Source organism: Apis florea, unplaced genomic scaffold (assembly GCF_048593485.1).
Source record: "Apis florea isolate Af1SG1 unplaced genomic scaffold, ASM4859348v1 contig_2293_pilon, whole genome shotgun sequence".
Classification (NCBI taxonomy): Eukaryota; Metazoa; Arthropoda; class Insecta; order Hymenoptera; family Apidae; genus Apis; species Apis florea.
In genome coordinates this window covers 6906511-6934174 of record NW_028256554.1, presented here as the reverse complement: position 1 = coordinate 6934174, position 27664 = coordinate 6906511, and the positions used below count along the sequence as shown (strand labels likewise).

Below are 27664 nucleotides of genomic sequence, written 5' to 3'. Positions count from 1 at the left end.
AGGCCGATCTTCACGACGGGTGTATCATCTGTGTGAGCACGTGTGTATATATATATATATATATTTCCCTTCTCTGCTCCCTCACTTTCGTCTATCCATCGACCACTATGATCATTAACATGGAAGGTTTGCAATTTGCAAAATTGATGGGATATCAAATCTCACGCAACCGCACCACGCTTTGCCCGCCAAGTAAAACCAGCCCTCCCTTCCCCTCCCTTTGAAGGAATCCGCTGATTACGTTGCTGATTACGAAGCAATTAAAGGATCGTCGATGTCTAATCCACGTGTATATAACAAGTGGGACGTGGGTGTCCAAGGATCTTAACGAGAATTAGATTTTTGAGGATTTTTGGATCGTGTGATTAATACTTTCGTTAGTTGATTTTTATTCTATTAATAATATATGTGTGTGTTTGTGTGTAGAGATTGGAATATTTGCGTGTGATAGAATATAATTAAAGAGCTTCAAGATTGATCGAGAGATTTTAGAAGGAATAACTAATACGCGATTCATTTGACTATTATCCTCCATTAAGACAGTAATAACGCAAGGATAACAGATATATACGTTGTGTAATAATAATAGAAAGAATTACAAATTCAAAAGCGAAAAATGCGTAAAAACTATAGATTAGAGATCATTAAAATTATAGTCCTCGTTTAGAAAATTTACAGATATAACATTATAAATATTTCGATTTGAAAATAATAAAACATCTTGCAGAATGAAACTATACAAAGCCATTTTCACCTACAAATATGCTGTGAAACGAAACAGGAGTCGCAAAGATTAAACGTGGTGGATTCATATTTCAAATAGAATACCGATACCACGAAAAATTATTCGCCTCGCTCGTCGTATATCATTTCGTCCCATTCTCGAAGGAATAAACGGGGAAGGCGTCGAGTCTCGCGTTTCCGGTGGCGATTCAATGAGAAATCCGCCGTGTACAAGGTTGAAGGGACGTCGAATCCCGCTCATAGATATTTTATAACTCGAGATTGATGGTCGGCCACGTTTCCACCTAATGCCATCTTTCACCATCCGATGTCCGATGGAAGAAGATGGATATTCGTAATTTCCTTGCCTTTCCTTAGGGACAGACGCAGCTTCCTACGTGTTCTTCCTCGGTCAATTTTCTTCCTCGACCGTGCCATTAGAATACGGGCAGCGAAGAAGAGGATCGATCCTCTGTTTTCGACAGAAGCGAGACGAGAGGGCATGGCGAAGGCTTTTTCGAAATGCCGAATTAAAGTTAAAAAGAAAGGGGATTATCCTAGAGTTTAACAATTTTTTGGGGAGGAGTATTGAAGGAAAAATTGTTAACTTTAAGAAAGATTTTCTTCGTGTTCTAAAGAATGTTTCAAACGAATTTTAATCGTATATAAAAGTGTTTTCAAGAATTTTAGATTTGAACTATAGCCGTTAAAATACGTGGAGAGAAAGAGAGAAGGAACGAAAAGAATTTCAGCGTGGCAGGTGAATAACGAAAGAACTTCGTCATGTTCTCCAATAGTAGCCAGGGAATCCAAGCTCATAACAGCTTGCATGTTCCGCCAAGCATACATCACTCAAAGACTCCTCTAAACGAAACTACTTCGCCCAACCTCGCAGAAACGTGTCCATATATCAAACAACGTCGATACACGGACACGTACGGTCAATATAACCTGCACGAAAAATCGGAAGCACGAAACGAAAAGCTTCTTTCTCAGAATACGTCCAGGATCTCTGAAAGCATCGTCAACTCCTGTGTCAATACCGTTGTAAACGAATAATTCTATATAATCCATCGACACAAATTTTTACACAAATATCACCCTCCCTTCAACAATTAAGATTCATTCAATTTAAAAAACACAAACATCTATATAAATTTCTATTTTCACTTATCCACCAACAAGTTTACTCCACAAGATTAAACCCAATTTTATCCGTAAATAATTTCCATCAATCTTCATCGAAAAAGAAGAAGAAGAAGAAGAGAAACGAATAATTCTATATAATTCATCGACTTTTTTACACAAATATCACCCTCCCTTCAACAATTAAGATTCATTCAATTTAAAAAATACAAACATCTATATAAATTTCTATTTTCACTTATCCACCAACAAGTTTACTCCACAAGATTAAACCCAATCTTATCCATAAATAATTTCCATCAATCTTCAATCGAGAAAGAAGAAGAAGAAGAAGAAGAAATATGAAGAACAAGACACCACTTCAACTATATCGTGACTATCTCGAACTTATCAATCCCGTTTAAAAATCCTCGCGATGGTCGTCCAAGGTGCACACACACACGCACGCACATTTGGTCGGCACAATTTTTCACGTGGCACGTTTAGTCGCGTATGAGTTTCCGCGCGGCTCGGTCATCAGTCATCCCGGTTCCTCGAGATGCATTTAAGCGTACACGCAAACGCACGTGCGTCCGTGGGGGGAAGAGGAGGAGGAGGAGGAAGAGGGGGGGGGGGGCTAGGCTGAGGGCGCATTGTCTTACCTCGATGGGCTGACCCTCGCGGGGTCATAGATCACGGGCTTCCTGGAGTAGTCCCTCGTATAAATCATCGGCCACCGCTCGGCCTCAACGGATTTATCGTCCGCGTCTGAGCCACTTAATTTATCAACCGAGAAGAAACTCGGTTGGACAAACTGTGGAATATCTTTGATTTCGCTGCGTTTCGATAAAATTGTGTGCGCGCGCGTGTGTGCGTGTGTGTGTGTAGGTCGATCTGTGCGCAGGTTTTGACGGAGATTTGTTTTGCTTTTGGGAGAATCTTGATGCACGGAAAAGTATAATTCTTTTTAATTGTCGACAGTTCATGGTTCACGGAAATATTTATGGTAAAATCTTGTATTGAGTTTTCATCGATAAAGATGATGATGATGATGAAGTTTGTTGTGAACGTGCATTAAGAGAAAAGAAAGTTTGTAGGAAAATTGTAGAAATACATTTAATTGTCACATAAATTTAATTGTAATTTTAATTAATTATCTTTGTTTAAAGTGAAGAGAAGGAGAAGAAGATTTCACAATTGAATTTTAACGAATATAACGTTTTCTTTCTTTCTTTTTTTTTTTTTTTCAGATTTTTTACAATCGATGAAGCTACAAACTGGACCAGAAGTAACCTGATTTATTGAAACGAATTCACGGAGATATACATCGTGAATATCGTTATTCTCTCTGTTCAACGAGTTAATTGGAACGTTATTTTCGTTACCTTCATCAAGTTAATTCTACCACGAATTGACACGAATATATTCCAAAAATTCATTAAATTTATGCACATATGAGAATATTCTTATTATGTGTTAAATAAATTCCAATATTTCTTTTTTTTTTTTTTAATTTTAATCTCTATATAAAAATTCATATTTATAACGCAACTAAGGAATTGAAATTACATTAATATAATTTGAATATTTCTAAGATAAATAAATATTCTTTTCAAATTACTTTTTCCACCACGTACAATATTAAATGAAGACAAGGCCCATTTTATCGATCGATCGTTAATCTTCTCACGATTAATTCACTAATTCCGCATCATTAATCAACTAATCGATATCCAATCACGCGTTACCAATCAATTAAAATCATCACACACTTAAACAGATTCACATATCTTCGAAACCGGTATCATCGCTTTTGCCCGCCAGTCAAGTGAGCAAACTGTTGTCTATCGTTCTACCGGATCCCATGAATGTGAATAACCGGTTGGTTGAAAGCATTGGTTCAGAGCAAGCCGCTTTGAATATGGCGTGACTGATAAGGCATAGACACGACCGCGACTGATTTATCACTGGAACTGGTCACGAGCGTTTATGGATCACGCGTCCTTGGCTGTTATCAGTGTCGCGCCTCGCGCACGACTCACGATCCATTAAGATTCCGCTTTTTCCCTTTCCTTAATTGATAACGGAAATCAGGATCGAAGGAACGAACGTGTTATCCGCGGCAAAACTTGAGTAATGGTGAACGAAGCAAAGAACTCGCTATCTTTAAAAGTCGAAAGCTCAAGGAAGACTGCTTTTACTTTCCAATGAGAATTGAATAATTGATACGAAAATCGGAAAGGACGAAAAGTTCCTTTACGACCAAGCGTTATCTTTTTCCCCCTCTACCATAAAAATCGATAATCTCTTCAAAAATCAGAAGAATTTCGAACGAGTTCTTACAGTAAAAGTAGAAAATATCACACGTCGTGTAATATTACGATCTATTTTTAACCAAATATCGTCAAAATTAATATAATCCCTGGCCACAAAATCTTTCTCAATTATCGCCTTTATCAACTCTTCGCTAATCCCCATTCCATCCAATCCCAAGATTAAAACAAAATCCCCGTAAAATCGACGAGAGAGAGAGAGAGGGTCCATCGACCAGATCCAAAGCAAATCTAACGACAAACTGTTGCCAGCGAAGCTCCCTCCTCGAAATTTCGTTCGCTTCGACCGAATCGTTTGTTCGATTATTCCAGTTGGATACGTGTGCAGGATTTCTATATATAAAACGGCAAAAGGTGGAACGGAAAGGGAAAGGGGCAAAAGTTGCAGCAGCTAGGAAAACGTGCAATTGGATTTGCTCGGTTTTCATCGAGCGATCGCAGGGGAAATGGCAATAACAAGGGAAGAAAGAATGGAAAAAAAAAAAAAAAAAGAAAAATGGCGCGGCAATTAAGAGAGGAGGCAAGAACGGAAGCTGCGACTGATTTCTGGGAAATAATAGGCGAGCTATTGGAAATTGATACCATCGTATGCCGTTGAAAAAGCGATCGGGATCGGCCGATCGCGGGATGGACGTGGGTTTTCTTCCCCAAGTGCCACGATTATGTTTCACGCACGTCGAACGTGTCGCGAATTTGTCGTTGGATCATTATCGAGAGAATCGTTTTCGAATAATTGTAACCTCGAATAGCGACGAATAATTATTCTTCGTGGAATTGTCAGTTTCATCCACGATTCTCATCCACGAATTCTTCTCTAAATTCAATCGAGATCGTTCGAGGAGAGAGAATTGTTGTGATTAAAGGTAGCTCGTTATATCTGGTTGGTTAATTTTAAATTAGATTGAGAGCAAGAATTTTTCCAAGAAATGTGAAAGATGTGAAAAAGGAAAAGAAAAGTTTATCTGTCTTTTCTTTCGTATACACGTTCGGTATAAATTATTTTTTTATGCCACATTATGAATTTGTATTGATCGTGTATCCATGTAAAAATATGCGACAAGATGTATGTATCGGAAAATCAAGATCAAGCTTGATGGGTAATACGGAAATTCTTCTTCTGGGACGAGAATTCTCAGACGTAACTGGAAAGGAATTTAATTCACCGGCAATAAAATTGTTCGGCCAAACAGCGTTCTCCATTGAATCGGTAAATAACAAGCATCTGGCTTTTCGATAAAAAGATTACGTCTTCACGAGAAAATCGTAAGAAACACGTACATCGATATGAATTGATTCCCATTTTTTTTTATTTCTTCCTTCTTTTTGCTATTGTTAAATCTTCGAGTTTATTTTGTTTTTAATTTTCGATAAAAAAAAGAGAGAGAAAGAGAAAGAGGATAAAGGACATTTATATTACGAAAGCGGAACGAAGGAAGGAGTTGTGTTGGAAGCAAATTTTTAATTTGAAAATATACGACATAAAATTGTTTTTACGTTCTTTGAAGTCGAGGGGAAGATAATATCGTCAAAGGCAACGAACGACTAGTATAATGTAATATCCTTGTTTAGAGTAAAAAGAGATCATCTTTCAAAGAATAGTCGCATAAAACCTGTCTTTATTAAAAAACTCCTCCCCTTAATATCTTATCCTTTTCCTCCAGCGTAATCAACTGCACGATTTAACGACCCATTAGTCCTAAATACAATTTGCATAAACGTAACAAGAGCGTATTATATTTTTACCGATCTTTTGGAAAATTCTTTCCTCTCGGTTGGTTCGGATCAAGAGGATCCGAAATTTTTATACGAAAAATATTTTAAACGAATAATAAGTTACTTAAAAAAAAAAAAAAAAACTCTTAAAATATTCAGACAGAAAATTAAATTAAATGATAATTTTCAGAATAAAAAATAATTAGATATTAAAGTATTCACAAATGCAGATAATAATCTAAATAATTCATAGTCTAAATTCATAAATATCGAATTTATGTTTCGACAAAAGAAAGAAAGAAATAAATTTCAAAATTAACGAAATTCTCGACACGAAAATAAAACGAAACAGTTTGGAACGGCATCTCCGTTCGAGTATCGCGCTTAAGCACGAAAATCGTGGCGGTCCTTAAAGTAAACTCGCGGGTCTCATCGAGGGAAATAAAGAGAAGAGATGGAGTTAGTTGGAGGGGAAAAAGGAAAATGTCCGATCGACCACGGTCGATTTCCGCTTTCCTGCGGGTTCTCGCCGTTGGCCTTAATACTTAAAAATCCTTTTCCTCTCGTCCACGCGAAACTAAATCTTCAACGCCCGCTTTCTGCGCGGAGAAACGTCTGAAACATTTACGCGGCAACAACTTGGACGAAAGTTTTAAAGACTCTTTGTCTTTAAGGGGGGAAACGTTGTATGCGTGTATACGTTTCCTCCTCTTTTATCTGGAAAACTTTTTTTATTTTAATCGAACTTTAACACGAGCGATTTATTGCAAAACTTCTTCCGAAGGAATAAAAACGTTCAATTTTTCGCGAATTGAACGAAATTGAAAGATAAAGATCGCTATGAATAAATCAGTTGACGAAAGAGAATGTTTCAATGTAACAATACGAATTTTACGAATACTACGAAACTAATCCCAATTCCAACAATAATCAACAAGAAGAAAAAAAGATCTTTTATTCAAACTATCCCCCAATAAAAAAAGAAGGAAAAAACGTAATAAGAGGCGCAAACGAACGAGTTCCTGTTAACGAACGATCGAAATTAAAATGACCACGCGCAATTCCAATTACCACTTGCCATTATTTTTGCGCTCCTTCTATATATATATATATACATACACATACACACAGAGGAGTACAATCGAACGAGTTGAACGACACACACACACACACACACAAACCGGACCGATTGATTTATCGTCGAGGAAATTAATATCCTTCAGACGAGGTGGAACCGGTTCCATGGGCGTCGCTTTGTTGCCTCTGACCGCACCCTAGAAATGCTAGGTTGCGGTCGAACGATGTTACGGGAACACCCTCTTTTCAATCACCCTTAACACACGTTGAAAACGTTAACCAATGCCCGACTGACCGGTCCTCGCCCATCCCTTGACCGCCAACCAGTTCCGCGATCTTCCACGCCGCTTTTATGCTAATTAATCGCGGCCGACCCTCGTCCTCCTTTTTCTTGCTGCTTACGTTTCGTTAACGATCGCGCTCACGTTGTGTAACTTGATTAGCTTGCTCGTGGGAGCACGGGAGGATGGCGGTCGAGCGATTTTTTTTCTTTTTTCCTCTTTTTTTAAATTGATATTGCGAGTCACGAGACAAGATTTTAATTATTCGAATGCAGGTTGAATTGTATTCGAAAATGGATTGATTTCTTGAGTAACTTGTGAAGTAAGAACGATAGAATAATTTGGTGTAAGTGTAATTTTAGCTTTGGATTAATTTTTATGTTTTAACGTTAGCTAAATAAATGTTATTTCAATTATTCGATCGAGGAGTACGCAATTTATTGTAACATTTTAATATTATCGTTTATATTAAAATTATTTGTTTCAATCTTTTGGTAATGATCATACGATCATTTCGAAAGTGTTTGATATCGTTATGTATAAATACTTGTAATATAATTCATAACATTTACTGAGAGTATTTAATTCTTTACTTATATCTCGTAACTTTTAGTAACACCTTTATAGAAATAATAATATTCAAAAAAGTATTAAAAATGAGGTTATTTAAAGATCAATAAATAATTTCTCCTCAATATTTCGATAACAAGGAACATTTTTCATCGTTGAAAAATTTTAATTCCACACAACCCCTCTTTTATATCCTCAAGTAATGATATACCATATCGATGGAATATCGTCAATATCGTAAGGATAAATGGCAAATATTCGGATGTTGTATCTCGAGATTCATCCCGTTCCCGAATGCTGTGGATTTGAAAACTATCAGGCGGATATAGGGCGGAATGCAAATGCCGAATACGGAGGAGGGGAGGGGAAAGAAATAGAACCGTTTTAAAACGGATGCGCTCGGCTTTGTGAAAAACTCATCAATTCTTGCACAAACGAGACGAGATCGCAAAGCTTCGATCGATCGATCGATACGTTAAGACGTTAGCGGGGTAATTTTCTCGAGAATATTTTTCAACTTTCCTCTTTCACCATTCGCATCTCCTCATTTATTTTCGAAACGAACGAATAATTCGATCGAACATCCGATATCAGTACTTCAACCAACTTATTCTTAATCTCCTTAATTTCCTCCAAATCGATCTACTTCGTCTCTTCAATTCCCTTATATCATCCAATATCAATTTTACCTTAAGTCTCAAGTCCAGAAAATTGTCCAGAAATTCGCGAACGAACGTAACGCGACGAAAAAGAAACTCGAAATCCACAAACTCGAAATTGGAAAATAATCGGCCCTAATTTCTCTCAGCTCCACCGTGAATCGATCCTCTGGAATCGTCGAAGAGGCGAGACGGGTCCGCTCCCATAGCGGCGCATTCATCTCCGTAAATAGTGTCGAAGTGTTCCGTGGAAGAAGAGGAAGACACACGGCGAGTGCACGCGGGAGAATTGCGCCGAACGATGCGTCATCGAGAGGTAATGGTTTAAAAAGCTTTCGAAACGTGCGTTTGGGGGGGCGGGTTCCACGGATAAGTGCCGTATTGGCATTTGACTGTCGGCTGGGGGCACGTCTGGGAAATGTACAGCACGATTCTCGAGGAATGGGAAATGGGGGACGCTGATGGTATGGGATGCCTTCGAACGGGATGCTTGTCTGAGCCCATCCTGTGTTCGTCCCTAGAAAGGGCCCGGACGATATACTCGATTCGAATTCCTTTCCCTCGAATTCCCTTCCCCTCCCCCCCCCTCCCCCCCAACCAAAGGCTAACCGTCCACGATGGAAAAGTCTTGGCTCCTTCCTTGGGGTGCGGTTCCTTGGTCAGATGGGTGACAGTTTCGAGGTTATCGAGCAGGGATCGGTGGTTTAATCGATCGTGAGAATTAGGAAGTTTGGTGCTCTTTATTTTAAGGCGATTGAAATTGAATATCTTCGAATTTTCGATCCCTTTACCTCCGCTTTCTGCCGACAAACTTGAAATAAAAATGCAATGTTTTTGGTGACAATATGCGCTTAATCAGGGCATGCGAAGGTCCATCGATGCACGATGTTGTGATAGCCGTTAAATCGATTATCTCCTCGTCGTCAGACGTGTTCTTCGTTTTCGCGTCACTCGGTCGTGACACTAATGACGTTAAAACGGATACGCTGATCGATGGATCCGATCGTTAAATCTTCGATTCGGCGGCATGTAGCCCCTAATTAAAGAATAACGACGGTAGTCGCCCGAACCAGTCGCTCCGATCGTTCTTCAAATACGGCCGAAATGATGCATCAGCCCCTCTCCCCCTTTCTTTTTAATCTCCCTCCTCTCTGTTCCCTCCGCTCGTTTCACGGCCGCGCATTCCATCTGCTCGTTAGTTCCGGCTAATTTGAATCGAGCACTTGCATTATTCCATCTTCGAATCTGTCTTTATACACGGCTGCTTTCGGCCGATTCTCCTTTTCCTTTTCGTCCATCCATTTTGACTGATTGCACGGCCCCGCTGTTCGATGGAGAGGATTAAAAAAAAAAAAAAAAGTTTCAAACTCGAAACTCGTCTTTTTTAGTACGGCGAGATCGTGTTAATGTCAGTTACACGATTGCTTGTATCGGTTTGTTGGAATTAATTGAAATTGAAGCGTCTGTTATTTATAGTAGAAAATGAAGGTTATCTCAATTTCTTTATACATTCTTTTTAAGAAAACATTCACATCGATATACAAGTGTATTTCAGGTTATTCTACATTATGATAATTTCTAAGAATAAACAAGATTATGGTTTTTCATTTATCAAATAATTTACACGAACATTTGTTTAACGAAGATCCTTGAAGACTACTCTTGCTACTAACAGCCGTCGTATCCAACAATCCAAACACCCACGATCGATTCTTCCTCGAATAAAACAAGCAGAAAACTGAAAATTTGTATATAGACTTGCATGACAACGTGTCGTCCGAATACACAATGGGGAAGTTAATAGGAGAAGTTGCATAGGAAAAGGATAACTGGACTAACGGTTAAGATTGCAACGTGCAATTTGTATCAGGCGTGACTCGACGCTTCTATCTGATCGTCACGGCACAGATAAGCGCGATAACAAGTGTGTATACCACGTTAATCTCGCGACTGAATAGAGGACGCGACCGAATACAGATGTTATCCTCGTGTGTACGAAGCTTGGAGATTAGAGAGTGACGACCGATCGCAGGCGATAATAATCCATCCACGCTGTGAGCTCTGTCGTCTGGAATTATCTTTGGTAAAAAAAAAAAAAAAAAAAAAAAAAAAAAAGTGGAGAAAAAGAATTCGTGATTTCTTTTATTCCATTTATTTCGTGTATCCATGAACTGTGGATATTTTGGAATAAATCTGCGTTATCGAGAAGAATTTTTCACGCGAATTCAACGTTTGAGAAATATTGAAAAAAAGAAAAATAAAATGTGGTTGGAAGTGTTTTTGAAGAAACAAAATTTGCTTCGTTTCACGAAAGCATAAGATGTTTAAAAATTTACTTACACGATTCGTGTGACGATACCTCTCTGCAATTTTCGAAACGAAAATTTTCGTTTAAACCGTATTTTCACTTTTCGCTGGGATGAACTGTTATAAGAGCCGTATTTGTTTCGTTACACGCGATTTTGTCCATCGTTCTCGCTTTGAATGGCGGGGATAAAAACCGATCAGGATCTCGTGATCGCGCAACTCTTTCAGCCCGCGGATATTTTGCATTTATATTAAGCGAAATCGACGGGACGCCGATCGTTTCGACGTTTTTGTATCGTACGATTCGTACGTGTCCTTCTCACAAAAGCAGGTCGCACACACGACTATCATTATACTACCGTGCCGAACCTTTTTCATCGTTCAACGAGAACGTTGTTGAAATCCATCCTGTATTTTCCTATTTTTTTTTTTTTAACCGGAGATCAAGTTTCCTTTCCCGGGAAAAACAAATTGTTGAGCAACAAAATGAAAACGAAGCGTAAAAATGTTAATTATATATGCTCATTTCGAATCAAAAAAAAAATAGTCTTCGAAGAGACCACCACTCTACCCTTGTTTCAATTTTTTAAACAACAACGAAATTCGAAAAAGCGTTTAACAGTCCATATTCCTTCAAAAATTCTCCTCACCTCCTCCTCTCGTCTCCTTGGAACGAGAGAATCCAGCCTATATCGAGGCATCGTCCGATGCCCCCGAGGCGTTCGTTTAATATCCATCGAATCCCCCGTCAGGCCGATTCCTCGAGGCGTTTCCGGTTCGATAGGTCGCGCGCAATCTGGACACGTGCCAGACTACCGGCTGCGAGCCAGACAATGCATCTCTTACGTGATCGGTTACCACGGGGAATGTTTAAACAACGATCGAGAGCCACGTGGCGGAAAAGGAAGGATCGACAGAAGCTGTCGGTGAGGCAAATTGGTAAATGGCCATTGGCCGAGCCATTCGAATCCCCGGAGCGGAACACGTTGAACACGAGAAAAATGGGGCAATTAGTTTCGCGCAACATCCTCGTCGAGAGTGAACGATGCGAACTTGAAATGGACACGTTATCGATACGCGTGTAAGTAAGCGGATATTGATTCGTTGTCGAGGAAAGGGCGAGGAGAGAATAGAATTAAATCCTTTTGATCGAGACATCGTGATCGAATGTGATTAAATAATACATTATTGTTGAACAATATACATTCGATTTTTAAAGCTTCCATTTAAAAGTGAAAAGTTTACACGTGGTAATTTTACAATATTTTCCAAATTTTCGTATTACATTACGCGCGAGTGGAAAACGAAAAAGGAGGAATCTTTTCCACGGGAGAAGAGGGGGAGGAGGATCATGGATCAAGTAAAAGGGAATTTCAATGAACAAGCGTGCTTTATCAGACGAAAGTTTCTCTTACGTAGGAGAAACTCGGTATCGGCAATAGGAAATTACGAGAAAGTAAAACTCGCGAGAGAAGCAGAGGAGGAGGAGGAGAAGGAAGAAAAACGAGGGGTCGCGTCATGAGGCACGGCCGGGGAGAAATAAAGCGGACAAACGTTAACGAAGATAGATGAAGGGGACGAAAAATAGAACGCGCGAGATAGAGTTAGAACCTGTGCAAAATGCGGAAGAAACATTCCACCGATGGAAAAAAAAAAAAAAACGTGGAGGTTAGAAGAGAGAAGAGAACGCGAGGTGTAATAATGAGCTCGAACAAGTTACAAACTTGGGAAGCGAATTCGAGCCGATTCTTTTCGAATTCCTCCCTGGAATCCCCCCCCATTTCAAATTATTGCGATGTAAATTTGTTATATAGAGTATATAGTTCACTGAAATTTTACATACAATAATTTTATTATTGAACGTTGCTAGCAGTGTTGCTATTCCATAGTTCGTATTCTTTTGTTTATCTTCGATACGCGATCTTCAGTTGTTGTTCTGTAGCCCGACACTCACGCATAACCAAAATATATCCATTCAGCTAAATCCGTATATTTTTTATTATTCACCAGTGCATAACCAGCCAACAAAATTTATTTTTCCAGAATTCGTTCAAAAACACTGTTTCAAATAAGATCTCAAATATATCCACGTGTTTCGATACCTGTAAAAAATTATATTTAAAATTAACGTTAGGAAGACGTTCGAGGGGACCTCGAAGTCCAAGTGCAAAGATCTCGAGGAAGAGGAAGGAGTCGGTCTTTGTACGGTGCAGTTTCATTCCGTTCGCTTATCCGTGTGTTTATCTTACAGCGCATTGTTATTTCGCCTCTAGCCGGGCCGAGAGAAGAAAGGAACGAGGATAATTGAACCGTATCCTATCGCGGATTCCCTCTCCTCCCGCGGCATCTCGCCAGAAAGAGAGAGAGAGGGAGCATTGCACCATCGGCCATATAGATTCCACCCCTTTCACGGCCCCATCCTAGCCCCATTTCGTTATTTGCATGCCGGCATTGTTCGGCCGGAAAGCGAATTAAAAGATGCGTTTCCGCGTGAGGAACGACGCCAGGGATTACACCACCCACGCGTTATAATCTTTGGAGATAGCCGGGCGGTTGGTGTGGGTGCGCTGGTGGATGAATTTAAATTGTTAGAGTTCGTTTTCGAGGGGGCGTGGGCGAGGTGTTGATTCCGTTTATATAATTGGAAATTTTTATTCCCATCAACAACAAAGGTTTTTCGAACATCTCGATGGAGTGGATCTTGTTCAAGAGTGGTTTGCTTAAAAGTTTAAAGATTGAGAAGAAATTCGACTCGGTTCAAGATTTTTATATCGAGAGCGATATATTAGAGAAGCTCGAGCAACTTATAATTCGGATTTATTTGTAACGGTTAGAGAAATAGGGTGAGGTATAAATCGATAAATATCGATCGATTTTTATCATTGGATAAAACACAATTGCACTCGAAACGCGCTTACTCTCCCTAATTTTTCCCTTCCTAAGCGATATTTTTATTCACACACTTGGCAAACTCACCCTTGGCAAACGTAACCCACTTAAGATCGCTTTATCGATCCAGTCTGGCATCAGATAACGGCACCTGCCATCCCGATATTTCCGTGTACCCACCGTCACGAGCGACGTGGATGACAAATGAGATAATAGCGACAACGATGCTTCACGTTATTCATCTTACTCTTGACCTAACAACGTGCCTTTATATTCCATTAAACTGCAATTCAGTTTCCATTGTTTATTGTTAAGGGTTTCGTGCGATTCTTCAGTCAAACAGATTATCACATTCGATAACACGTTACGCTCATCTTCGTTTGAGACAATGTTGCATCGCTTGTATTAACATTCTGCCACGAATTAAATTATTCTAGAGGAAGTACGTGTACATCAGACTCTTTGAAGTCTTTTTAAATGTCAAAACGTGAACGTTACGTCCAATCAGTCCTTTTTTTTTTCTTTTTTTTTACCTTTATAACAAGAACTTTCCATTTCACAATGTAAGATAAGGCAATAGGAAGAAAAAATTTCGAATCGAAATTTAATTATTCCTCGAGTTGAATTCTCGATCAATACCCCTGCTCCCCCTCCCCCCCCCCTCTTTCTCCTCTCTAAACTTTATTAAATTCGCATCAATATTATTATCTCGAGTCCAAAAAAAGTCCATCGATATTCGTTCAATTAATCGAAAACTTAACACCGATAACCTAACACATTTTATAAATATTTTCTCAACAACCAGATCGTACGCACGCATAAGAAATATATTTCAAATATTATTATTTATTACGTTAACTCCTCCTATCACCATAAATATTTATTTAATAAATATCCATCCTTGTCATATCCATCAAATATCAACCAATATATACCAAATACCTTCCAAAATCGCAACCACGCGCACACACACACACACATATACATATATAATTTCCATAATCATCTCATCGTGAGTTTTACTCAATTTTTACTCAATTTCACCCATGACGAGTTGTACATCCATCCATTTCACCCCAGCGTTGAACGAATGAACCATCAATCAGATCCGTTTAATTATCCGGCTATTTCTTGTTAAAACCGACGGTGGAGGGGGAGGGGGGGGAGAGAGAGAGAGAGAGAGAGAGGAAGAGGGAGGCCCGTGATATTAATAATTAATAAGTCTCGGCCAATTTCAGCGGCGCATAACGTTTGCATAATGGCGAAACGGCCGATATCGGTGATATCGCCGCTACGAACGGTGTACGAAGATAGATAGTGGATGGCGGCCGCGATTGGAAGTGACGTCGTTTAGGACGATTCCGGACCCGGGTCACGCACCACGGGCACGCCGCTGGTACCAGCAATATCGTACATCTCGGCCAACGGTCAGCAAGAGTGATATTTATGTCGAGCCGGCCGCGGTAAATATGAAAAGGATGAAACAGGCCGGGCTGGATTTACAGCTGCCACGTATGTATCTGCCACGAGGAGGCATCCCTTTCGAACGACTTCCGGAAATTCTTCTCCACGTTTAACCATCGTCGACCCGCCCCCATTCTTTGGATTATTTCGGGGATCCGTGATTTTTTCGAAAATGAAACTTTTATTGCGAATCGAATGGAAGACAAGTAAGTGTTAAGTAAATGAAAATTTAATTAGAACTTCGTGCCTGATATGTGGAAGATATATAAAGTTAAGGTTGGTAAGTATTTTAACATATCTTCCATTGGAATTTTATTAAATTTGTTTCAATTTTGTTTTTTTTTTTTTTATTTTAAAATGGATGGATTATAAGAAAATTCTACAAGAACACTTTGCAGAAGAAAGATTTTTATTTTTCAAAAAAATATCGTCAAATTCTTCCCTCCCTAAAAGAGACAAGAAAAAAAAGGAAAGGAAAGGAATTTCATACCAATTTAAATTACCACGAATTACACGCCAAATATGGCACGCCAATTCTTCAACTGTAATTCGAGGTACAAAAAGATTTGAAAAAAAGCGTCATTTGTCTAAATGATAATAACGATTCGCGACAGGTCGAGCGTCAGGTTGCGTGGTTAAACAAGGCGTGAGTAACACGGCGACGAAATCCTCAATTTATCACGAAGACGAAAAGGGGGAGGGAGGGGAGGGCTGAAGCGGAGGGATCCGAAAAGGATGTTTGATTAATATTCGGATTAATTCCTGCTCCCTAATCCCGCGACCGGTGATTAATAATCCATCCCTTGAATCCATCCCGCCACCAGAGATGGAAAAGCGAGACAAAAGAATCGACAAAGGTCGAGGAATTTCGTTCAACGAGACCCCCGTAACGAATTAATTGCCATTCTCATCCCATATCTGATCATTGCTCGTCACGTTTCTCTCGATTGAAACGAATTTGACCACTGTTTGATTTCTCGTCATCGAAATCGTGTCTGATTAATTTGAACAAGAGGAAAAATCCAGAAATTCATTGTTTCTTCTTTTTTTTCTTTTCCTTTCAAAATTATTCCATTTCTATTTTATTTATTTATCGATTTCTAATAGAATTATCCTTATTTCTCGGAATATTTAAAAAGTTACGTGAAAATATCCACGTTAGGATGTATAAAGTTATTCGAAATAACCTCAAGCATACCGTTCACCTGTATTTTTAAAACTATTTCCAGTTCCACGGTAAAATTATCTCTGTTTCTCAGAAAATTCAGTTAGTTACAACCTTCGATACGAAACAAGAATCTACGAAGTTATTCGAAATATTATTTCTAGTATGCCATTTTCAAAATTATTCCAATCCACGATAAAATTATCTCTGTTTCTCAGAACGTTGAAAAACTTTCGATATACAGATATATATATATATGTGTTAAAAAGTTACTTGAAATAATCTCAATAATTGTAATAATTCTATTTCTATATTAAAATTGTCTCTATTTCTCGATACAAACATTTGAAACATTTAACATTTCGTTTTCTGCTTCAAATCCACTTTTAATTTATTTTAAATCAACTCTAAGATGTTAATTACGAGCGAGTAAAATCGTGAAAATAATCACGAAACTATGATCAGATGTATCCGAATATGTTGTTACGTATTATGCTTCGTTGTTGGATCGAGGTTTAATTAATTGGTCTGGCACGTAGATAATTGTTGGGGCTATTCTAACGTGGAAAGTTTGGTATTGAAACAACTCGAGTTTCGCGTTTATAATACATTTGAAGAGGATGCTCTGTGTATTGGGAAAAGTTGAGGATGAACCGAAGGATTGTGTGTATTACGAACGGATTTTCAATGTTCCTGCATTGATGGAATATTTGGAAGTGTAAGAACGTGAATGATACAATTGGAATTATTTTGATTATACGGTAATCGATGATTTTAATGAAAATTTGTGGCCGAAATTTTGCAAGCGTGGAAATATTACAATACATTTTTACAAAAACAAAGAAACATTCTGCGAGATTTTTAAAAAATTTTCCATGAAATTATACGTTAGAATTTCGTAGAATTAAATATGTACTAAAACTTGTAGCAAAGTTGTTCCAAAAGTGATTTCAACCGGTACTTTGCTTTCCCCTTGTTGGTGTATTCATATTAAGATATTCCTTGAGACAAATATTTCAGAAACTTGTTTAAGTTTCTTATTTACCAAAGAAACTTATTTACAAGATAATTACGTATTCAAAAAAAAAAAAAGAAAGAAAGAAATAAATTTCCATTTCGAAAAATATAAATTTAACACAATCGCTCTTAGCAATTCCAACCAAATTCCAAATAAATCATTAAACGAATATCTTTTCTACAAAATTCATAATCTCTAGAGAGAGAGAAAAAAAAAATTCTTAAGCGCGCACAATGTCTGTATAAAAATCCTTCCATTTACAACGGATTAAAAAATTAAGTTTCTTCGTCGAGCAAAAAAAAAAAAAAAAAACACTTGATTTCGATCATCATTTTGAATTCTCCTTGCGTCCACGAACCACAGTCTCCAGACAGACTTTTTATGCAAAAGTATGTCACACCGTTGCGGATGCGCATTCATTATCGCGTCGCATAGCGCAATAAGATACCTTAAAAACAGATTCCACGTACGTGACATACGAACACCTCGTGTAACACACACACACACGTATACGTATATAGAGAAACGTTGTTGCATGTTACACTCTGCTGCAAAACGAAAACGTTAAACGTTAAAGGAGTTGGCACGCAATGGGCTCTTAATTAACGCGGAGATTTTAAAAAAAAATTCGACGAGGGGATGACCAAGATTAATTTACGCTTCACGTGCGCGTATTTATGTTTCCCTATTTTCCAACAGGCGCGAGGACACGATTCAATGCCCAACGAGGCATTTATATCGGCGGTACTTAACTGACGAACTCTCGACTCCATTAGACGATGGAGTAATGGATCTCAACGACAAAGTGTCATAAAGTGTCCAGTGTCGTGGAAACGCGTGTATATATATATATATATTTGGTTTTCACGATTGTTTAGAAATAAACCGTGTCTCCGATTCGATTAATAATTTAAATTTAAATGGGAATTTCATTCGAGGAGAGATTTAATTGTTGGAGCTTCCTTTTCTTTCTTTTTTTTTTTTTTTTTTTTTATTTAATATCGTTAAGAAGAGATTTTTATTAGGCAGCAGAGAGAAGTGAAAATTTATATGAGAGAGAATTTAAATGCGATAAAATGTATAATGCAAATGGTATGCGGTGAAGTATCAAATTATTCGGGGAAAAATATTTAGCTTTTAGATTGCGTGTCTATAAGGATGTAAATTTGCATAAATATATATATATATAAATATAGTTGTGAATTATTAGAATTGAAAGAAATTCAAAAAGGAAAATTTTATTAATATTTTTTTAAACGACTATAAATATTAATATTTATATTAATCGTCGTCAAAGGAATTGTGTCTATTATTCGTAATTAATTTCATTGAATATTATTAAGTGATAATTTCATTGCTCATTATCTCATAATATAATGTGAAGGGAAATATTTCTCTGCTCGTAAAACAAAGTTTAACATCAGGTGCTAAAAAGTTGTTGTCGCGCAGTTATGTTTTAATTAATGCCGGAATTTACTGTTTTAACGATGGATAATCCGGGAATTTGTTTTTCACAGTGCTTTTTCAAATGTTAATGAGAATATTTTAACATTGTTTCTCGTATCAAAGAGAAATATTGAAATTTTAAATGAAACAAACTTGAAATTTTTTTCCCAATTTTGCAGTTCAGCAATTTCAAACGTAATGTAGATAATATTATTCTTTCTTCTTACATATGTTTCCTTACAATTTACAATTTTTACAAAAATAAAGAAAAATATAAATCACTTTTACTCGTACAAACGCTCTGATATCCGTTCAAATTCTAAATTCTCACTTTGAATATTGAAAGAATCTCTCCTCTAATTTATCACTCGAAGAGATACAAGACTCTTAAATCCCTTAAAAAAAAACATTCACTTCCTAATTTCCATTCCAAAACAAAATGAAACAAAATTCAATACAATGAAAACCTATCTATTTGAATACAATGCATGGTGTATACATAATATTAGCTCAATGTTACACGAGTTAAGAGAAGGGGGAAACATCATCATCGAGCCTTATGATCACTGACTGGGATACGGACGTAAACGGACGTTGGATAGAGGCCGAATGGGCTTAAATGGCGGGTTGATCAGGCAGCGGTTCGTCACACGCGCGACATCGCCGTCGTCGTCATCATCATCATCATCATCATCGTTCAAAGCGTTTCACCCGTTTTTAAAGAATCGCTCGGTCCGTTGCGCGGCTTCAAAAACCGGTCGATAGCAATCGAGCCGCCCTTTTTTTTAGAGATAGTGGGCGATGGCTCGATAGGCTGTCACGTTTTTTAATTACGGCATTCATTCCGGTGAAATTCTTAATTAAGCTATTCGACTCGATGAAAACGCTAATATAATCGAACGAACGGTTTGAAAGGGAGGACGGTGGCAAAAAGAAAAGAAAAGAAAGGAAAAAAAAAAAAGAGGCGGCGTTTGATTAATTAAGTCGGTGGGATTGATTTTATTTAATCGACCGAAAATTGGTCGTGGCGTGGTAATTTTTTTCCGCTTCTCATCGCCTTCAAGTTTTTTCTCAAAGTCGAGCGGAACTGTTTTTTTTTTTTTTTTTTTTGAAGAGAATTTTAGTATTAGAGTGTGAAGTGTTCAAAGAGTATTTACCAGCATTTAACGAAGTTCGAAGTTTGTAATATTTAAAAAATTAAATACGCTGCAGCGATAACTTGTTCAGTTAAGAAGAGTTCTTTTTGAGAATTTGCTTAAGTGTTCAAAGATATATCGTGGAACTTAAATTAATTGTATTCCAAAATTGGATACTGGTAATCAAAATGTTGAAATGACTCTATCAGCTAAATTATTATAATAAAACATTCACTCACGTTTTCGTTGGTGTTAATTAATAATTTCTTCATCGACACTCACCTGAAACAAAAATAATTATTACGTTAATGGATCGTCATTCCGTAATATCGAATTATTCAAGAATATTATTCAAGAAAAATATCGAACTTCTCGATTCACGGTAAATAGCTATTATCATACGGTTAAAAACAGATGTTTCAATTTCTCGAGAAAAATTTCCGCGGATCGATGAAAAAAATTTCCAAGGGTCCAAAATCTCGTAGATAAGGAAGGGAGAACAGGTCGTTCGGAATTGTGTCGAGTGTCACGTGGTGCACGAATCCAAAGGAAAGACGTTAGTCCGTGGAGAAAGGAGAGGAAACTCGCCACGGTATGCAACGAGTCGGCCAAACGTGAGCGAATTTCCGGATCCGGGAAATTCGCGTGGTTGGAATCGTGCAATTTAAGGGAAAAGGGAATCACGAGAGAAACGGCTTGTACGGAACCGAAGAGTTGGGGGCGCGAAATAATAGGGGATATGTGTGCGTGTGGGTGTGTGTGTGTGGATCGAAAAACGTAACGTTGTAAAAAAAGGGGGGGAGGGGGAAAAAATGGTAAAGAACGATTAAAAGAGATAGCAATGGGAATTGTAGATCCAGTGAAAAAAGAGAAATGGAAGAGGAAACGAATGAAAGTGTAAGAACAACCGGTAATAAAACACGGTTAAAGGAAAAGAGGAAAATCGAGATAATCCTCTACTTTTAACAGTAGAATTACCAATTTGTAAGTAGAAGAGTCGAATGGATTCCTGTTCTCTTTCTCTCGAATGATTCAACGTATTTGATTCGTTCTATTCTTTATTATTAATAGTTAAAATAGAAATATAATTTCATATTATTTTTATAAATTATGACTTATATACAAATTATCTTAATATATTATTAATTGAAAACCAGGGAATAGAAAGATGTACGAAGAAATTATTCTTCTTCGAGATATCGATTTCTAAATATAAATCTCTCTCTCTCTCTCTCTCTCTCTCTTTTTCAATCTTATCAATTTCTCGACCGATTAAAAATTCAACACAATCCACATATCTAGAGACTAGTATTGCAAACGAGTTTAAAATAAATATTAAAAATGTCGCGAATAAATTTACATATAATTAAATCATTCCTATACGTTTCTATCTAAACGATATAAAAATCGATGAAATTATGCTTCCCTCCCTCTCTCCTCCTTTCATATAATTTCACATAATCTCGACCAATTTGATTAAAATCCCGAAACGGCGAAAAATGAAAAAATTAAACATGGTCGCAATAACAGAGGAGCGGGGAAAAAAAGGAGCATCCCGTAAAGAGAAGAGAGAGGGAAAAGAAAGGAGAATCGTCGAAGGGAAACTGCTACGACATCGCGTGGTGGCAAACGGGATAAACTTTCGCGATTTTTCCTCTCTTTGCGGCCTCCACATGGCCGTGAATATAAACAGGTTTTCCCCGGGCGAATTTCCCTCCCCCGGTCCACGCCCATAGAAAATCTACGACAATTCAGACGTGCCTCCGTGTGAACGCAAGAATCGTGCGGAGAAATGGAGGGAAAAAAGGGAAAAAAAAAAGGAAGAAAAAGGGGGAGAGGGGGAAATAGAGAAAGTCGAGAAGTAGCGACGAAGCTATGTGTGTCGCGCCCGTTGCCGCTCAATTCCGCGTGAAAACGCTTTTGGGGTTGATATCGTTGTGCTCAGGGGTGGAACGAATGCGCGCGACGATTCCGCGTTATGATAATCGAGGCTCGATGGTTATGACGAGGAATAAGGTAATGATAATAGTGGGAAGTGAAATTTGAAGTCAGGGGGAAGAATTTATTTTAATCGTGGAATTTGCATATTTTTATTTTCATACACGCTGAATTGTTTGTGTTAATTTCGCGAATTATTTATTTGCGTTTGATTTGATTTAATTTCAGTAATGCAAATCGTTATGTGAATTACGTGTGGACTAATGGATTAATGGAGTGTTACTTCCAGGGAGTGGAAATCAACGTATTGGTATTTTTTAAAAATATAATATATCGACGAGAAAGAAGAAAATTTTAAATTATAAAATAACCAGGTTTCGATGCTTTTATTTGGCAAGAAATATTTCCAAGTTTTATAGAACTTAACGCATTCTGCACAAATTAAAATTAGATTTATCAAGGATTGGCGAGATGTATATAAACTTTTGCACAGGTGTTGGTGAATAAAATCGTTATTTGTACAATTGTTGCATCGTTTGTGCACGTACATAATGGAAATGGCATTATATCAAAGCGGAAACGTATGTTTCTACAACACGATTGCACGCCGTCAAACATCGTAATAATCTCGTTCCGGGACTAATCTCGACTCAACTTCCCTCGAAACTTTCGAAGATAACGCCCAAGTTTGCGAATTATTTATTCCAAGGTAAGTTGAGTACTGGAAGCGCATCACGCGCCAAACACTTTGTTGCTTCGTCGCGTTTCAACCAACCACTCGAAAACTACCGTAACTGGCAAGTCGTTTGTGAAACTTTGCGACTTATCGAAGAAGCGAGCGAACGAGAGATCGCGAGAATTATCATTGCCACGCTGCTCGAGAGACCCGGAGAAGAATTAAAGGCGAATATTCCTTAAACTGTATAATTTTAATAAAATTATTCGTAAAAATCGCGAGACCAAGTTGGTAGCAAACTAAGCACGCTTTCGTGGAAATTTCGTGAAAACAGAGTTCACGATCCATCAAAGCGATTAAACATAATTCGTAAACGTAATTTTGACCTAATTAATAAAATTTAAACTAAAGAAAAGAGAGATAGATAAGTATTAAATAACAAGGATATATATGGGCGATGTGTATTTTGTTTCAATCGTATCTTTTTTCTATTTCAGAACAACACGTCCTATTAGAGTTCTTACGACCTTCTCTTGTGATCAGAGCTTATTTTTCTTTGAAAATGATCTACAAACAAGATCTACTGGAAACGAGGTGCAATTCTATTCGACAGTAAAACATTCATGAAGGTAATTTTTTGAGAATGACAATTATTATCAGAAAAATATTCTCGAAAATTTTATCGTCAAATATATTCACACATCATAAGAGTAAGATCGTAAATTAAATCCATGAATACTTCAGTGAAAATTTTAAATCAACAGGTTAAACGTTATATTTCGAAGAAAAATTGAAACGTAATTCGACAGAAATCGACTTGGATCCTATGCATTAAAATTGACCCAATTTTAGAAAAATATCTGGCCTTGTTGGCGAAATTCCATCTGCATTTTTCCAAAAACATTTTCATGGCCGATTATAAAGCAGGGCGTGAAATTTGGTCGAAAGAAAGAAGCGCTCTATCGACGAATCAAGCTGGATATCGGTGAGGAACAATAGAAGGGGTCAAAGTCGCGGCAGACAGGAGCGATTTTTACGAGTGCCATAAATCGGTTCAACGATACAACGTGCACACACGATGGTAGGTAAATTCGATTTATAGTGGCCGATAAATAATACCGCGGAGACATGTTTCAATTATCTCGAAAACAATACGCGTCCCTGGAGGGGACACCGATTACTTCGACGCATATCGACGAAATGGTTTTACAACAGCTATGTAATCTCTTATCCACCGATATTTTTTTTTTTAAGGAGATAGAGTCGTGTATTTCTTAAAATCGTATGTAAAAAAAAAAAAAAAAAAATGATTTAACATTAGTTCACATATTTTTCGAATTTTCAAAAATACAATTTGAATTCGTCATTGTCTTCGAAATAATAAAGGGAGAAGAGAATATCGAATAATCTGTTATATATTTTTAAAATATATAATGGAAAGCGGTGTATAATCTCTTTCAACTAATATTTCTTCTTAGAGAGTTAAATAAAAATACTTCTCGTGATAAATAACGAAATTACAATTAGTTAATGTCACTTCAGAGTTATAATTTCCAACGGTTGAACGGTCTTGTGTCCACCGCAGACCGGAAGTTCTCGCTCGAAACATGGAATAATAAACAAGTTTGCCAGCACAGCAACCGATTGTCGTTAATAGATCACGGGAAAAAATTCTATTTCGACGTGGGTACATGGATTAGCGACCGATTTCCGCGTTCGTTGTCCATTTCTTTTTTTTTTTTTTTTTTTTTTCGTTGGACCTACACGAGTAATGCTCGATTAATAAAGCGTCATTGGCACAGTCGATGGATAAACGATACAAAATAACTCGAGAGCAACGTTCTCTCGGTTACAAGCGGCCAGTCGAGGCTGGTAATAAAACGAAATTTGTCACTGTTGTGAACCGGTTTGATCACTGCTACGATTTGTCATTCCCAGCGTCGTATCAACGTGGGAATCGTACAAGATACGCGATTCGTTTCCTTAAGAACCAGGATTCGCGCGTTTTTAATTAGCGTCGAGATATTCCGTCGATTAATAAACGGTGGATATTTCAAAGTTTCAATTTTTAAACACCATTTATAAATTTTACTTATTAAAATAAAGATCGTTGGATAATCAATCGTTTTTATTATACGATTGAAAAAAGAATGCCTAATGTTTTCCCTTGTAAATAAAATATCGGCGTGTCGATCGAAACGAAATAAAGCACGACAAAGTAAAACACAATTTCTCTATTCAATATTTGCTATTCAATAGTTGAAATTAATTTTTAATCAGCAGATCTTTTAAAATATTCACCCCTCTACAATTTGAAAAATGTGTAAAATCTTTTGATTCGATATCGTTCGCTTTGCTAATTCATCGTGTAAATAATTATTTGTCAACAATAAAGATCGTAAATGAGAGGAGTCGAAATTCTACGATATACTTTTCCTCTTTTTATCGATTAATTATCATCACATTATCCACGTACGAAGAACAATATTTCCATACCCGTTAATTGATTCACTTTTCAACGATCGACAGGCGAAAATTTCCCACGAAAATTACGGAATGAGGTCCAATAATCCAATGATTTAACCCGCTAATTATACGTTACGGCCAACAAACGTTGATCGTTATCGTCATAACCCTCGGATTTGCATTCTTCGATGCACAAGTTTTAATTATACGAAAGCAGGGGTCAGGGCTTTACACGTAATCAGAGCTTTCTGAAATCCAGGCCGAGTGGATTAATTCATAATGTTGCGTCGACGCGGCGACAACGCGGGGTTAAATTCTAGCCGCGATAAATTCGTGAACCCGATTACCCGACCAATAATTATTTTAATCCATTTAAGTGTGTGTGTGTGTGTGTGTGGTGTCATTCGACGATTTACACGTGTTTGCGTTGAAAAGTTACGCAAGATGGTAAAATTAGCGAGGATCACGTGTGGTGATGGCGCGAACGATTAATTAATAACAAAAACGTTTTATTTTTCATCAAAAATAATTTTTCGTGGAACATTATACGTGATACAACATTAATATTTCTCGTTTAACACGAATGATAATGATAATTGACAAAGACAAAGGAAAATCGGTTTTTTTTCTTTCGAATATTTGTACTTATTTGTACTGGCAGTGAATCGAGAAATGATTGGACGCAGAGGGAGGCAATCGCGTGGTAAAATCGTTTGCTCGAATTTTATAGCGGTCATAGCTCGTATTATGATTCTGTCGTTTCTCGAAGCAAGCATTTTCATAAAAAGTTATCGTAGATTGCACGCATCTCTCGCAACGAGATTTTATTGCGTCCAATCTCCATTCTCGAAATATAGTCTATCGATATGGGGAAGCTTCATACGGTGCTTCGAGTTGCATTTTGCATTCATTCTCCAAGATATTAAAATCGGAGAATAATTTTGCAACAATGTTTAATTATTACCCTTTTGCTCTTTCGTCTTGGTGATTTTTTTTCATCTCTGAGAAAATTCCCTCCTTACTTTTTATCAATTAATTCCTCTCTCGTCGTAATTCGTCACGATTAAATTAAATTTTTCCTGCATGGATTTTCGCGATATTAATAACTTTGTACCCGAGACTTCCGTCATTTCGCAGAAAAAATTACAGATCTTACAGTTGAACTTGAAGTTCATTCGCACTGGTTAATCTCCATTATTTAAAATAATAACGTGAATATCTTCAATTGGAAAGATAAAGTGAAAATTAAATAATTTCATTTAAATCTTTTAATTAAATAAAGCGATTAAATAAAGCGAAAACTTTCCTCCATATTCTTAATTATTCTTCAACGAATTCAAACTTGCCCAAAATAAAATGTTTCCTCCTATCTATAATATTATTACGATTATTATCTCACTATTCTCCATACACACACATCCCTACCCAAACATTCCTCGTATCCAATTACAATTATTATCACATCTCTCTCCACATCTAAACTCTGTTTAACCAAATAACGAAGTGGCAAGTTCACGGCTTGGTGGAATTGCACGAGCGAGCATTCGTTCCCAATTTCGCGCAACGACAAGTAAATAACTGGTCGCTACTCGTTCTTTCCAAAGGAACGAGGGCATGCAATACCCTAATAATTTTCACGCGATCGCCAGACGGAAAGAGAGACGATGGTTGGTAACGAGCCACTGCGGAGAGAGCTGCAGATACTCGGGTAAGGAAAGGAGCTTTCGACTGGAACAGGGCGCCAAACTACCGTTCCGTATGCGCTCTCGCGAGAGTGCAGCGCGTTGGAGGACACTTGGAAAGTGAATGGCCACTTGCATTAAGTAAACAAGTTACAGTTGGGTCCGTGCAGTGGTACGACGCTCGACAAGACACACTCTAAGGTCGAGAACCTTAATTTTCGCGGCTCTCGCCTCTGTTACGAGGACACTGCGAATTTCGTCCATTGGCCATTGCGAAATTAAAATTCCCGCCCTTGCAAATAATGCTCTGTTGCGTCTTTGGAACAATTTTTGCGAGAGACGAGAGGAAAGAAAATTAATTTTTTTTTTTTTTTTTTTAAGGAATATTTAATACTATAAGAGAAATGAATTTTTAATTATACGTTTTGATCGGATGAGAGTAGCGCGTTTAATAATGTTGATGATTTGTGTATGGTGGAATTAACGATATATGATATTGATAAGATATTGCAATATTCTATGGTGTATATGATAATGCAAGAGGCGGGATTATTAATGTATACTTTCATACACAAGTCGATAGATCGAGAAACTTGGTTCCAAACTTGATAAGAGCTTGATAACACTGAAATTGACAACGACAACTAATAAAAAAAAAAATAGGATTATTTTGTATTCTACCAAAGTAGAAGAGATTTATTTATTTGTATAGCCGTTCAATCGAGATTCAATTAAAAATATCGCATCAACGTTCTTTCCTGCTCATCATCCTGAACTATGCCCAATATCAAGTATTTACCACACTTCATACACACCAAACTTAATATTACATACAATTCAATCTATTTTATACAATAATAAACTAAAATAAATAACAAATTTAATCTGCTTAATAAAAATCTATTCTTGATTTTTTATTAATAATTTTATTAACATGATTAGGAAAACAATTAATTGAATATCCATTCACCAATATTAATATATTATTCGCTACCA

General features: G+C 37.3%; 1 protein-coding gene across 1 annotated transcript in view; it reads right to left on the bottom strand.

Annotated features, from left to right (window-relative positions):
- Positions 1 to 20054: 20054 nt before the first annotated feature.
- The window catches only part of LOC100866041 (mannosyl-oligosaccharide alpha-1,2-mannosidase IA-like), a 77088-nt gene continuing 69478 nt past the window's right edge, over positions 20055 to 27664 (bottom strand). Inside the window, exon 3 of the mRNA XM_086904013.1 lies at positions 20055 to 20188. Coding sequence (XP_086760139.1) covers positions 20159 to 20188 — 30 coding nt within the window. The 3' untranslated portion in view covers positions 20055 to 20158. The remainder of the gene's footprint in view (positions 20189 to 27664) is intronic.